Source organism: Dermacentor silvarum, chromosome 9 (assembly GCF_013339745.2).
Source record: "Dermacentor silvarum isolate Dsil-2018 chromosome 9, BIME_Dsil_1.4, whole genome shotgun sequence".
NCBI lineage: Eukaryota > Metazoa > Arthropoda > Arachnida > Ixodida > Ixodidae > Dermacentor > Dermacentor silvarum.
Window position 1 is genome coordinate 51,914,111 of NC_051162.1, and position 15,637 is coordinate 51,929,747.

Consider the following 15,637-nt stretch of genomic DNA (forward strand, 5'->3'; position numbering starts at 1 on the left):
AGGTACCGAATGCCATGCATATTATATTAAATGTAGATATTTTTCATATTGTTACGGTGAGAAAAGCAGACAATATCGACGACAGTGAAGATGAAGTGGCAACAGCCTCTCTGGATTCTCAGCTGCTGTTGGTACATCTCGTGTAAATACATCTTGTAAATAGTTTTACACCCGTGACATTTTGGTGGAGGTGCTGGGTAATTTTTGAGGATCCGTTGCGTAAACTTCATTTACACTTGTCGGGAACACACAATGCGATGTGCAGATCAATTTGTTCCCACACTTTATTGCGCTTGCATCCTGGTCCCTGTATACTGGTCTACGAGTGGCTACAATAGTCACTCTGCTGCTTCAGTGGGTCCCAACACTTGTGTCCCGAACAAGGTGCGACAAAGGCACATTGTCGTTCAAGGCAAAATACTTTTCATCGTGGAAACGAATGGCAAGTTGCTCACTCCTCCAGGCTTGGTCGGCAAGGTTGCACCCTTGGGTAGAGCTGCGCGGAATAAAGAGAAATGGGAACATTGGGTCTGAGAACTTGGCAACTGTCAGCTTTGGTAGACTGCCGCAAAACTGCACGCGAGAAATGTTCAATGGCGATTTAGCAGTAAATGCGAGAGAAATGCATTAGCATAACGTCGCACCTCTGTGAGGTCTCGGATCCATAATTAATACCGCATTCAACACATTGCAAAGTGTCACTAAGGAGGTCAGTTAACACACGTCCTGCTTCTTCGAGGAGCGAAGTGCAACCGACGCTCCAGACCACCATCAATTGAAATATATATACACCAACGTGACTGACTTCCCACACTTCACACACATACCCTTTTTGCAATCTGACTATCCTGATGCAAACGCATAAAAGAAATGTACTCTTTTACTTCATCTCATGAGATCCATGTAGTGCAGCTAAATATAGGGGTCACTTGACTAATGTTGACCAGGTCCACTAAAACTACAAAAGTTTTACAAGCGAAGTTTCACCACCGACTGCCACTGATCCCCTTGCTTGGGATATGAGCTGAATTGAAAGGTTGCTGCTGAATTACCATATTTAATCATGCAAGAGCTGCATTTTTATTAAGGCGAAAGCCTTATATGTCTCGTCGTTCAATCAACCTTCTACGTCCTTGAGCAATAACCGTGTCATCGACGCGAAATCATACCCGATGATGACTCAGTGTAGTAATTTACCTACTACACCGACCCGGCATCGTGTCCTACCTATATGCAAACGCTCACGCAACTGTGATGGTGTGTGGGTCACTGCTGTCATCGTCTTCTATGTGTAAGCAATCAACACTCGCACAACAATTCTGATGGTGCGTGGGTAACCGTCGTCACCGGGTTAATTAAGATAGAGTCACTGGTGTGGTACTCAAAGCCATCACCTTTGGCATTTAGGTGAAGTTATTTAGGGCATAGTAAATTATTATAAGTTAATTAGGGCACTTGAACTCACGATCTTCGATGGTAGTCGCACCCTCGACCTTTGGTGTTAATTAGGGCTAAGTTAATTAAGGTAGCATCAATTAAGGCACCCGTACCCACGACCTTTGGTCAGAAAAACAAGTAATCAGAAGCAACAACGCATTCGAATGAGAATGTCAAGTAATTTAATGAATGTCTCTTGAGTGCGCAGGCTTTCACCTTCACCCTCTTTGGTGTATGCTAAAGTGACTGTCAATTTTTTCACCACTGACTGCCACTGATCCCCTTGTGTGGGACATGAGCTGAACTGAAGGGTTGTAGCTGAACTACCATATTTACTCGAGCAAGACCTGTATTTTTATTTTGGAATCTTGGCAGGGTGCAGCTCCTACATGAGTCAGGCATATGACTACCTACTAAAACCGCAGATGATACTGCGAATGAGGCACAGAATAATGCAAACATTGCACACACATTTATTTAAGATTCAACACCACTTATAAAGTTCTGCTTTGTTTTTTATTGCTCCCACTTTCAACGTTACTCTTGTCATCGCCTGAGCTTACTACAGTCGAATCTTGTTAATTCGAACTTCTGGTTTATTCGAACTGACGCCGTGGTCCCGTCAAAGTTATGTGTATTCCAATGTGCGAAAACACCCGGTAATTCGAACGCGAAAGCATTTGCGACGGTTAATTCGAACATACCGCGCACCAAAAATGCTCTCAGCAGCGCGCCAAATCAGGTGGCGGCGCCTCCGACCGGCATTGCTTCGACACCGCCATAGAGCAAAAACTTAGGCAAAAGCTTTTCCGGAACGCCGCGTGGAAAAAAAAATACAGAGAAAAAAAAATCCCGCGGCAGAAATTTCGCTCTTTCAAATGGCACGGTCGCCGTTTCTGCTTTGCGCAGGAACACGCGTGTACGTGCCGACGTCTCACAGACAACGCTTTGGCTGCGGCGCAAATGGAAGCAACGGCGGAGGCACAGTCCGGCCAACGTAACTGCCCACGCCCGCCAACGCTCGCTTCAATGACAGAAAACGAAACTTCAGGGAGCGGGCTAAGCTGGCGACGGGCTGGTGGGCGTGCACGGAGACATTCGAAGGTGAGGGAGCTATGAGGGAGCGCGAGGGGAGCCACTGAAGCCACTGCCACCGAAGCGATGGGGTTGCCGAGGCCAAATCTGCTTCCCTGCCGCCCTCCTCCCTCACCTTTGACGAGGGAGTTGGCCCGTCGCTGCCTGCTCCCCTGAAGTTTCGTTTTCGGCCATTTCATTTTTGGCCGTGGCCCTCGCTCGCTATATGCTTGCGCACAACGATATTTCACGACTCGCACCGTTCGTATGTCGTGCTATGGTGCACGAGGAACTAAACGTTGAAAGCGCAGTGCATACGAAGCTACCGGTACTCGGCGAATGCCCTTTGGCCCATCGCAGATCGCTTTGAAGATGAGGCCGCCGCGGGTGCAAACTTAAGCCGCGTCGCAGATCGCTTTCAAGATAGCTCCGTGAGCAGCAGCCGCGTAAGCAGAACGCACTTTCCCGTCGCCTCCTCCCTGTTCCTCGCGCGTGAATGAAGAGCATGCGCTTCCGGCCGCCTTCCTCTGTGGCGTGCACGAGATTAAGCCACGGTTGGTGGCTCACCCTTGCACGCCTTCACTTGCACACAAAACTCACGGCGACGATTTTATGATCGTTGGACTTCGTACGGAAAATCACGGCGAGGACGACGGCAAAAATGCGCTTGGAGTGTCCATATAATTGCTATCGTAATAAAAAGGTCACAGTTTCGCCCTAAGGGCGAAGCAATGAATGCGATAGCAACACAGCAATGTCATACGAAGTAAGGTGAGCGGCTTTGGTAGCAACAACACGCAGAACTGTTGTCGACGCCATCGGCGTTCTGCCCGCGTTAGCTCAAAATGCGTGCGGCGTTGGTGACTGTTGCTGGAGCCTCTGATATAAATAGGCACTTGGTGCCGCAGCTAAACGTCGCCTCCCTTCCCTTCCCTCCCCCACGGCCTCTCGCGCGTCTGAAGAAGGCGCATTTGCTCTACATATATGGTGATTGTAAAGGAGAAAAGAGACGCCTACTTCTGCAGTCCTTAAGCGAGCACGGCGCAGAACGCGCGTTTGTTCTCCGCCGTGCGTTCACTCCCCGTGAAAGACGCGCCCCTCGCGCCCTTTCACTCGCACATACAGCGTTCGGCGGGTGGCGACGATTTCATCTCCAAATGACGTCATACGGAACCTCACGGCGACGGCGACGCCGACGGCAGAAATCTGCTTTTGAGTGTCCATATAATTGCTATCGCAATAATAAGTCCTTCCTTTAATTCGAACAAATTTTCGGGCCTCTTCGAGTTCGAATTATCAAGATATGACAGTACCTCGACGATGTACTCTTAAAGATGGTTGTCTTCGGTGCTGTCTACGCTGCTGGATTGTGAAGTATTCCAGCAAGGTTAATGCTTTTAGAAAAAGTATGAACTGATACCAAATGCCATGCACTTAAAATTCAAAATTAGGTGAAATTTCTTTCTTTGACCTTGAAAGCGGAGGCGGTGCAGGTACTAAATGAGGGCAGGTCTTCAATATGCATGGTAATAGCTCATAACGAGTAGGCTCCCCTCTTTTTGCCAAGGCTGCAGCAGATCATGCCCAACCCCCTACTTACTCATAGCCAAGCATCTATGCAGAGAAGAGTTCTTCCGACGCATGGCCAGTGCCAAAGGTGCATGTAAATGCACTGGCCATCTGCATGGCCTTCTAAATAAGTCATTCTAATTAAACATGAGCATCAAAGGTTATTGCAGGTTATTGCATTTAAGTGTGCATGATCATGCAGCAATGCAATAAACCCACAGTAAAAAAAGTTTGCACTGCAAGTAATTAAGCGCATACCCCGAGCAGGTTCCGCGGTAGGTATCCCTCGCGGCCATCACGGAGCCGTGCCCACCACCATCCGCATGGTTGCTCTGCATCACCCTCTGCTCCTCCGCGGCGGAGGATCTGCACCATGTCGCCCTGTGCAAAGCTCAGCTCATCCGGCTGCCGAGCTTCGTAGTCAAACACGGCATACGCCACCCCTCCGTTGATGACGCCAAGTTTCTCCTGAACACCTGAGCAACAGATGCAACGGGCGAACAATCAATACAATGCACCCAACAGTCGCATAGGTACAGTCACAAGCAAAATGCTAGAGACCACCGCATCAGCTACAAATTTTAGTTTCTTCGAACACAACTGTGCTGACTGGAATTCTTTCAATGTACTGCAGTGGTCAAACAGTTGCACATAAGCTGTACCGCTTGATTTTAGTCCAAGTCCTAGGCTGCGAAGGAAAAGAATGCAGTATTTTTCGTAGCCCTCTTGGCCTGTAGAGTTTTGCTCGTAACTATACTAGTTCAGCAAGGTGCTCTTTAGAAATTTAAGCTGCCCCTAGGCCCTCTTTCGAATTTGAACACACCTTTCCCCTTATTTACCTTAAAGGCCCACAAGGGCATTATATAATGAAGGGGGAAGGCAAACAAATCAATGTCAAATGTAAAGGAAAAATGTAAACAAAGGAGGTAAGTAAGGTGTACGTACACAATCAAACAATCTTCTAAACCTGAAGTGCACTAGGTCCATTCTGTACACACGGCAAACATTTACACATGCCATAAAGAAAGTATACAGATGGTTTAGCATATAATATGAAATATGTGATAATAATAAACATATTCGATTTATGTAAATGAATTTTTTTTACATTTCATGTAACATCATTCCTCATGTAGACAATGTCAGAGTGATACCAGTTTGGTATGCAAATCACAGGAACCAGGAATGATGGTCAAGTTAGTGGCTATGTAGAAAATGGAACAACGAAACATTTTGTGAATCAAACTTTGCAAGGCAAAGTCTATTGCCAAGGTGTGACAACAACTGAGGTAAGACTGACTGGCACAGTGTAGCGAGAAAACGAAATTTGTCACCTCTCGAAACACATAAAGTGGAGATACACCAGAAGATAGGAGTTCATTCCAATAACCAAACACTGCAACAATTTAATAAAACAGGTGCCACTGAAACCACGAGTGATCGAGGATACAGTGAAACCTGAATTTTATGGAAGCTGTGATTTGCAGAAGTGCTTCTGATTCCTTTGCACACATTTTTGGTGGTGCAGATGGTCAGCGACTAGCAATGCCATATTTCATTCCACTCTTCGACGTCATCCTGCACTTCCCATTAATCCTTTCTGTTCCAATTATGTGTTTCAGACGAAGACCAGCACCGCACGTAAGTGGCAGTCATTTCACTTACATTTCACTGTCCATTTCCTTATTCTTGTGTCCATGTCTGCACTGCACACCCAACTTTTTTCTAACATGAGCAATTTCATAATTTTGGTGCGAGTGCTGTTTTAAGTGGCACCAGATTCCCAGAAAACTGATTTTTGAGGGCACAGTTGGCAAAAAAGAAGCGAAAGTCTGGCTCCCTTGAGTTTTAAATGTGGCAGCTGCAGTGTTGACGGCCGCCTTTTTCAATGCCAAAATCATGCTGTATTTGGACGTTTCTTCATTTCAAACAAAAAATAAGACCTCGAAAGCTCTAGTGAGTCGTGTTCACAGCTTCAACTTAGTACTGATGATTGAGAGGAAGATTTAGAATTTCTGGTGGCCTTTCTCGCATGGACGCAGCTCACAAAAATGCTTGGCTGCCGGCACAACTGCAATTTTCTTTCCCCGCCATGCCAGCAATAATGCGGCACGTAGAGGGTAACAAAAGCATGCTTGGCTTCTGCTCCAAGAAATTTGCATATCATACAGACTGCTTCTGCGGCCTTGCCTAATGTGACTCAATATCATTAACAGTAATCTATAGTAAATGAGAACCGAAAATAACAAAAGAAACACTCATGTATCAATAATGAAAGCTGTTCACAACGAGCCAGACATAAAAATATTCAGGAAACTTCGGTGGTTTTCTGAACAAAGCAGTAAATGTGTAGCGGTTGGAATGCCATGTTCATAACCACAAGATTGTTCGTGCAATCCCAGGTACAGCTGCCTGGATATACAGTGGAACCCCATTGATATGTTCCTTGCTGTTACGGTCTTGACGTAGATCCCATTGACTCTCATGGATTATGTTCCCATTTCACACCGTGCCATTCTGTAATGTTCCCAAATGGTATGTTGCAACGACTGGTATGTTGCAACAGGCAACCAATGCATTGCAACTAATGTTCCTGTGTATGCTCGCAAAGGAAGAAGAGTTGTGGCCCCCTTTTCCTTTCGCCGCTACTCAACCAGTGCCATCATGTGGTCTAAAATGGCGTCAAATGCTCCGCTGTGCTGCAGGGAAGCCAACTTGATGGACGCGACGCTGTCTTTTAGTTACCTTCAATGCCATAAGCATCAAAAGCCGCCGTTTCTGTAACACGCGTGACATGACATGAATGACATGCAGTGCCATGAATGCCATCTTGTGAGAAGAATGAAATGGATGCATGACATTACATGCATAACATGTATGACGTATGTGCATGACATGACTTGCCCGAAAAAATTTGTACAGGCTCAGTAAACTGTTAATGTTAGACATGGCCCGAACATTTAACCTTTGAATATGTTTTTGTTTTTTTCACTCAAAAAACGCACCAAGTGATGTCACAATGATACCCCAGGCTATTAGAAGCGAGACAGAAATTTCTTTTGGTGTGCACCATACGCTCAAACGGCGTGCGCGTTGATTGTGCGACTTTCTGTCTCCAGCCGCAGCTTTCATCTTGCAGTAGGCCTGCTGAAAAATTGTCGGTACATGTGATGGAGACACAGGGTTGGTCAAGGTCTCATTGCCGACGAAGTGCATGCTACAAATTTTGGGCATGTCGTTGGCTTCCATTCAGTTCTGTTAGGGCTGTAATGCAATTAAGCAAATTGTGAGGACATGAAAGAGGCGCATGCATGCAGGTGCTACGGTGCCAACAAACCGTCAATTCAGGCGGTGCACATTGTTTATACACTGCTCTCGCTGGTCATAGAGGCACGGTCACATCAAGAAACGAGAAAGTTTGTTCCCTCTGGACAGTTCAGATAATTGTTTGAGCATCCAACAATGTGCGAGACATTCAGAAGCTGCTTGTTAAGGGTGCGCACTCCTTTGCTATGTGTTGACTGCAACAACATTCAGGAGAGATGCTCTCGTGCCGCTCCGTGTGGCAGCGCCATCGTCTCGCTGGACGCTTCAACGCTGTTCCAAGTTCGGTTCCTGCGTGCCCAATGAGAGGCTTTACCGCATAGCGTTGGAACAAAATGGCGGAAGTATGCACACCTCTGCTCCCTTTGGGAGCATATAAAGGGACACTAGTTGCAACGAGTGACCAAAGTTTGCAATAAGTGCCTAAGTTGCCCAAGCCAGGTGCTGCACAAGCATTGGGAGAACACATGCACAGAACAGTTGGCAAAGCACCTGAAAAAGGGTGCATTGAGAAAAAACCTACTGGGAACCACGCACACTGGGTCAAATCCACTGAGCTCAGTGCTAAAGTTAGTTTCGGGCACTCGAGTGTCTTATTTGCGCTGCACAACACCTGGTTCTTTTTAGTCAGCTTCACCGCAATAAAACCGTGTTATGCAGTGAAGCATATCAAAAGTGGCAAGAGCTGCTGTCGCGGAACATTGTGCATGTCTTCTAATTATATATGCGTGCATGCGCCGTTCATGGTCATAGTACAAGCGCAGAGACGTCTAATAACTGTACTGGCAACCATTCAGAGTTGTTTCTAGCGCTGATAAGGCAATTTGTGCCCTATCTCACTGTGAAGTTTTCCCGACTCTTACATTTTTTTCCCACAATGCCCCTTGAAACACGTATCAACGGGGTTCTACTGTATCTCTTTTACAGACAAGGTTCAGGCTAAGGCGTGACAAATGAAAAAAGAAAAATGCTTCCAGATGTATATCTTCCCAGTAAGTGTTTATCATATCCTAAACCCAAACCTGCATGACAATTGCACAATAAAGTACGAGGTGAGATACAAAAGACTGGCGTGTGTACTCACCGTAGAGGTACTCAGAGCAGCTATCAAATCCTTCCTCGTCCTCCTCGCACTTGTCAGCAGCCGTCTCGTGGTCGCTCAGTGTGGCAGCAAACACGCACGCGCCATGCTCCACCAGGAAGCGCACCATTGCCAGGTTGTTGCACGAAGCCGCACAGTGCAGCGGCGTCCTGTGTGGACAGAAACAATCACCATTATTTATTTACTTACTTGGAAAATACTGTAGGAACGACTGCGGGCCAAAGCAGGAGTGGTAATACAGTTAGACCCTGATAAAACAAAGTCGGTAAAATCGCACTTTGCTTTGATATAATGAAATTCAGCCTTTCATGCTTAATTAATAGGTACAGTCACCAATGAATTTTTCTTACATGGAAGGGGCCATAAGATGTTCTGAATTATCAGGCAATCTAAAAAAAATTTCCACGAGAAAAAAAATTTCATTTTGTTGAACTTGAGAATAGGCCAAAGATATGGTTTCATGCCGTGTCGACAATATCTTCTAGGCTTGTGAGAATATTCAAAATTTTCTAGTCTTCGATCGAATACTATGCTATTCGATATTGTTGCGGGCGACTTCGGTTCGGCTAAAATTTCAGTATTCCATGTTTATGAGGTATTCAAAATGAACGAATACTGTATTTACTCGAATCTAACGCGCACTTTTTTTTCCGATAAAACAGGTCCAAAAATTGCGTGCGCATTAGAATCGAGTGCGACCATAAATCTGCATTACTACATAGCCGTCGGAATTTCAACATGGCTGCCTCGCACGCGCGTCGAGCCTAGCTACTCTCTAGTTATCGTAGCACACGTGCTTAGGCAATAGTCTACCGTCTGTCTTCACATTCTCTGCGTCTGCTCTATCAGCATGAAGTACCAAGTTCATCATGATGCCGCATTTAAAAGGAAAGTGATCAAGTGTGCGGAGACGGGACGAAAATCGGGCCGCATCACGGCGTTCGGAGAATCCAAAACTTGCGTGCGGGACTGGCGCAAACAGAAGGAGAGGATTTTCGCCAGCAAAGCAATGTGGAACGGTTTCAGTGGACCGAAGCAGGATGTAATCTGTGATGATCCACTTCAGCGATACGATCGCCTTGGCCCTACCTTGAAAGCAATCTGTGACGGGGAAAGTCTGTTGCGCGCCGTGTTTTTGCTGCATTGAAGCGAGAGGCATGCTAGCACGAAGGTCAATTTGCTCGCCGCGCTTTGTCACTCCAGCGTTTTGCCAGTTTGTTTCCACGGTCAACGAGCGAGATGTGTTATATTTGCTTGTGCGTGCGTTACACCGTGCTTGTTAATTTATTTAGTAAGCGAATGTTTGCAAGTTTATATGGCCGATAACACTGCTATCCTTATTTCGTAAGGATAGCAGTGTTTACTAATTTGCTATCGCATTCGATGCTTCACCTTTCGGGCGAAACTGCGACTTTTTTCAATCATCGCAACTTCAGTAAACCGAAAAGAAATCTGTTTTTCCAAATGACAGAAAGTTGTATTTCTGTTTGAGAGCACGAGATGTGCAGTACTGTAAAGGAATTTTTTTTCTGTCGTCACGGAAAACGGGAGCGCGTTACAATCGAGGGTGCGTTAGAATCGAGTAAATACGGTATACGTACTCTGCAGCGTATATACCACAACCCCAATTACAACACCCCAAAAACAAAACAATCTGCAAGTATAATCTGCAGAAATAACTGCATACAACGCCCCAATATTTATAAGAACAGTTGCCATTCACAGATGCGCAAAATGTCCATGTATATCTTCGGCCAGCTGCTCTGTTCCTTACCTGTCAGCGATGCTGATGGCGGAGATCACTCCTCTAAAGCTGGATTTGTAGTAGTACCATTAAATTACACCTCGAGGCAATATTTCAACTGCTGTGAAGCCACACCTCAAGTTAAAATTCGAATATAACCTACAGCCCAATCTTACTGTTAAACTAAACAATAAATTTCCGGCATCACACTGCTAAGATCTTGTTTCAACATCCTGCCACCATCGTAAAATGCTGCACAATAAGAAAATGATGACGCAAGTCTTGGGCCAGGCAGAGAGAGAGAGAATAAACATCTTTTCTTAGCTCTTAGTTAACTGCAGAAGCATCAAAAATAAGGCGGACGATTTCGCCTCTATGGTTGCAACTGTGCAGCCGCACGTTGTACTAGGCACTGAGTCCTGGTTAGAAAAGAGTATCGGGAACAGCGAAGTATTCCCACCCGGGTTTACTGTCTACCGTAAAGATAGACACCGGCACGGCGGAGGCGTTTTTATTCTAATAGCAAACGACTTGCCCAGTGAAGTACTCCATTTTGACAATGATGCTGAATCAGTATGGTGTCGTGTGCACCTGTCAAAGGGGTATAAACTAGTATTTGGTTCCTTCTACCGCCCACCCGATAGTAATGAAACCCCAATTCATAACTTTGCTGACATCTTATCAGTGCTCTCTGATATTGTTTTTCTGGGCGGTGATTTTAACCTCCCAGACATAACTTAGACTACTGACGGCGCAATAACTAACAAATCGTGAATCAATACAATTTTTCGTGAAATAATTATGTTAAACAATTTAACCCAATATGTACTTGTTCCTACTAGACAACAAGCTACATTAGACCTGGTCTTTTGTAATGACCCCAACATTGTGACCAAAGTCTCAACGCAATCGGGCATTAGTGACCACAATGTGGTCATTACAAACTTAAACATTTCACTGGTTCCTATACAGGTGCAATTACCACGGCCAGTATTTTTATATGAGAGAGGCAACTTTGACGCTATCCAGGCTGAATTAATATCATACTTGCCAACCTTCCGACGTCTGTCAGAGAGTAGTGATGCAGAGCATTTATGGTCCACCCTTCGGAACAAATTATTAGAACTACTAGAGAAACATGTCCCTATAAAATTCCTGCAGCAAAAGAAAAAAGATAAACCGTGGTTTAATTCTGGAGTGCGTAGACTGATAAGGAAAGCTAGAAGGGCGTACAAAAAATGCTGTAATAACAACACTTCTCTCAACCGCCAACACTTAAAGGATGCAAACCGGATGCTAAAACTAGGAATCGAGAAAGCGAAAGAATTATTTTTTGCCCGATTAAACACAGATCTGAAAAAAAAAACCCTAAAGCTTTCTGGAAATATATAAAATCAAGTAGAACAGACGACATTTCAGTTCCCGCTCTGAAATCAAATGGCATTGCTATAACGACAGACGCTGAAAAGGTTGAAGTGTTTAATCTCTATTTTCAATCGGTGTTTTCGTCGACACCAACGACTGACGCGACCACATCACTTCCTCCTAACAGTGCCTTTGTCCATTGCATGCCTGAAATAAACATCGATATACATGGTATCGACTGTCTTTTGCAGGAATTGGACACCTATAAATCTATGGGTCCTAATAGAATTCCTTCCTATGTTCTAAAGAAATGTCACGGCATTATTGCACAATATCTTTGTATTTTGTTTAAAATCTCGTACGAGACTGGGTTGGTTCCACAGGATTGGAAACTCGCGGCTGTTAATCCTATCTTTAAATCTGGGGACAAGAAACTGGTGGAAAATTACAGGCCTATATCCCTAACTTCAGTATGCTGCAAAGTTTTTGAGCATATATTGTATAGTCAATTATTTAAGTACCTTGAGTCGATTAGCTTTTTTACTGCCTCACAGCATGGATTTCGTAACGGTTACTCATGCAACACACCATTAGTTGAATTCCAACACTTTATAGGTAACCCCCTTGACAAGAACGAACATGTAGATGCACTATTCCTGGACTTTAAAAAAGCGCTTGACACAGTATCTCATCACACTAAATATTAAGTTAACGTCTTTGAACATACATAATAAAACCCAGAACTGGATTTGTAATTATCTTAAAGACCGTAAACAGTGTGCAGTTCTTAATGGATGTAGTTCATCACACATAAGCGTATCCTCAGGAGTGCCCCAGGGCAGCGTTCTGGGGCCACTATTATTCCTCATATATATTAATGACATTGTAGATGACATACAGTCCCCCATGAAACTCTTTGCAGATGACTGTGTTCTTTACAGAAAAATAAATTCACCCTCACATGTAACAATCTTGCAGAGGGACCTTGATAAAACAGGAAATTGGTGTCTACGCTGGGGAATGCGTCTGAATATTAATAAATGTAATCACGTCCACTTTTCAAATAAAAAATTCGAGCCTCAAACCCAGTACAATGTTGAAAACACAACAATAAAAAGCGTCTCAGAGTGCAAGTACCTTGGCGTTTACTTCACATCGAAACTTAAATGGAACGTACACATTCAGCATTCAATATCTAAGGCAAGTAAAATGTTTTTTATTCGTAGAAATATTAAATCAGCGTCCAAAGATGTTAAAGAAACACTTTATTTTTTGCATGTAAGATCTATCCTCGAATACGCCTCTATGATTTGGGACCCATATCAGGACTATTTGATTCAAGTAATAGAAAAACTTCAAAATCAGGCTGCACGCTTCGTCTCCAATAGTTACAGCCCGTTTGATAGTGCCACTGAAATAAAAGCATTGCTGGGCTGGGAAACGTTAATCACCAGAAGAAAAAAATTGAGACTCAAGTTCTTCCACCGTATCTTCTATAATCAAACAGGCACTGATAGCCGCAAATGCCTATCGGAGCCAACTTATGTCTCGAAACGACTCGACCACTCAAAGAAGGTGCGTGAATACAGCTGCAATACTAGCCGTTTTGCTGAATCATTCTTTCCACATACGGTGAAAGACTGGAATTTGTTGCCGGAAGAATATGTTTCAGTGTCTGATAATCAAGATTTGTTTTCGCGCCTGTGTTTGTGACAATGCATTAGTGCCTTAACTTTGTTTAAATTTTCTATTACGCTTGAAAATGTTGACTCATTGTATGTTCCACCTTGATGTTGCTTTGCAATGTGCATTTATTCTTTATTTCATTCAATCTAACTGCCCCCCCCTGCGATAATGCCTTCGAGGCGACGCAGGTATTATGTAAATGTAAATAAATAAATCTTTATTAGATAAATGAAGCTTTGGAGAGGCGTCCCCATTCCAGTATGCCTTGAGCTCGAGCCGCGTCCTGGGCCCTCACAATCAGCCCTTGCTTATCTATGAGGTCGGAGCTGGCCAAGGCTTTCTCCCAAGGCTCTTTGGTGTGATAAGGGTTCAGAGGGTTTAGTGGTGCCTGTCTGCAACCCACTACTATGTGCCTGAGGGACCCGGGCGCTGCGCAGAAGCGACATTGTGGAGAGAATTGTCTTGTGCCACTCAGGCCCCACAAGCTTGGCACGCGTTGGCATCTCGTGCTACAATGCTTTGCCTTATGTAGATGTCAACTAGCTACTTTGGTGGCACCGTGTTGTGGTGCAGAGTCTAACCATAGAGGACAAAAAGTTATTGCAATGACCAATCATATTCTACTTGGCTGCTGGTGTAAAGAATCGGCAGCAATATAGTCATTAACACGCAGTCTGTCCACTTTCCTTCGATGAGAACACCTATGTATCAAAAAGAGCTCAAATGCATTGTGGTTCAACAACGCGTCACAAGATGTCACTACCGGTGTTGCTACTGCCATCTATAAATCCGGTAACTGAGTATTTCGTAAATTGTAATGCCCTTAGGACAAGCTAAAACAGTGTATTGTGCAATGCTGGGCATGTCCGTTACGTGCTAATTAAGCACAGGCGTTCCTTCCTTTGCAGCAGCTGATGACAGCATAAAACCGCTTCTCCATATTCACCCTCCCCACTGCCAAACCGCCACTCACAGGATAAAACCTGTTCAACTCCCCAACGAAAGGTTCACTTTAAAAGGAGACCCACCAGCCGTCGCTGTCCTGTGCATTGACGTCACAGCCAAACTCAACCAGGAACTTGACAATGTCTAGGTGGCCTGCGCAGATGGCGTTGTGCAGTGCCGTGATTCCCTCGTCATTGGCAGCGCTCGGGTTGGGAACCTGCACACATATGCAATACATTTAGCCACAAAACTCTGTATTGAAACTTTGGTCTCAGTGCTTCATTATGTGGAAATGCATACACCACTCATATCACAAATCCCCAACGCTTAAAGACAAAACTAACTTTAAAGCTTATTACCATTACCCTATCTATTACATCCGCAGTACCAGTTCGTAAAACACTAGACATCCTACCTTCACACTTTGTTGTCCTCACCCTTAGGTATTGATGCAGGCATATTACAAAAGACTGAGTTTATTCTGAAGGTTACATTGCACCTGCTTACATATCCACACAGGCGAGCACACAGCTACACAAAACAAATACCTGTTATGCTCAGAAATGCTTGACTACTGCTTACATGCATCCCAGACTCGACCCAAGGCTTGCTGGCACACAACGTAAAGAGCACTCATACAGGGAGTGCTAGTGATTTGCCAACAACTGCCTCTTACCTAGGAGTGTGCGAATATTTGAAAATTTAGAATATAATCAAATATTACATTTCTAATATAATCAAATATTACATTTCCAATATTCGTATTCGATTTGTCTCGAATGCCTAGATTTCAAATAAAATACAAATTGCAGGAGCAAACATGGTTCATTGCTTTGTTTCTATCTAATCTAAAAAAGCAAATCGCAGGTTTGCCCGACAGAGGAAGCACTGATTATGATAGCAAATTATTACAGACCAATACGAAGTAAGGTTAGTCATTTTATCAGCTGCATAAACTATTGAAAACATTCACTTACTATATATAAATTATTAAGCACATTGTTGTGCATACACACGCAAACACAAACACGTCTCACTCGATGCTTTCAAGTCTCACTCGAGACTACTGCTTTCAGAATGCTGGCGTGATGAAGAGCGGCATCAGCAGCGAGCGAGGCAGCAGCCAGGCAACAGGCCTTTGTGCTACCTCTGGCTTCAACGCGGCCTAGGCAAATACTTTTTCCTAATTTTTGCTTTATGGCTTGACGAGTAGACAACTTGGGCCATTGTGCACCTGGCAAAATGATCGTAGTAACCGACAACTTGGGCCACTGCGCATGTGCCACAATAGTTCATTGTGGGAATAAACAACTTGGGCTCGTATGCATCTGCCCATTGCTGGCCAAACTGGGCACTGCGCATGTGCCACAATAGTTGATTGTGGGAATAGA

General features: G+C 44.4%; 1 protein-coding gene across 1 annotated transcript in view; it reads right to left on the reverse strand.

Moving 5' to 3' along the window:
- Positions 1 to 266: 266 nt before the first annotated feature.
- Positions 267 to 15,637, reverse strand: part of LOC119465242 (apoptosis-stimulating of p53 protein 2) — an 83,702-nt gene continuing 68,331 nt past the window's right edge. Inside the window, exons 10-13 of the mRNA XM_037726036.2 lie at positions 14,330 to 14,463; positions 8,489 to 8,655; positions 4,339 to 4,556; positions 267 to 496 (exon numbers count right to left, since the gene is read on the reverse strand). Coding sequence (XP_037581964.1) covers positions 452 to 496; positions 4,339 to 4,556; positions 8,489 to 8,655; positions 14,330 to 14,463 — 564 coding nt within the window. The 3' untranslated portion in view covers positions 267 to 451. The remainder of the gene's footprint in view (positions 497 to 4,338; positions 4,557 to 8,488; positions 8,656 to 14,329; positions 14,464 to 15,637) is intronic.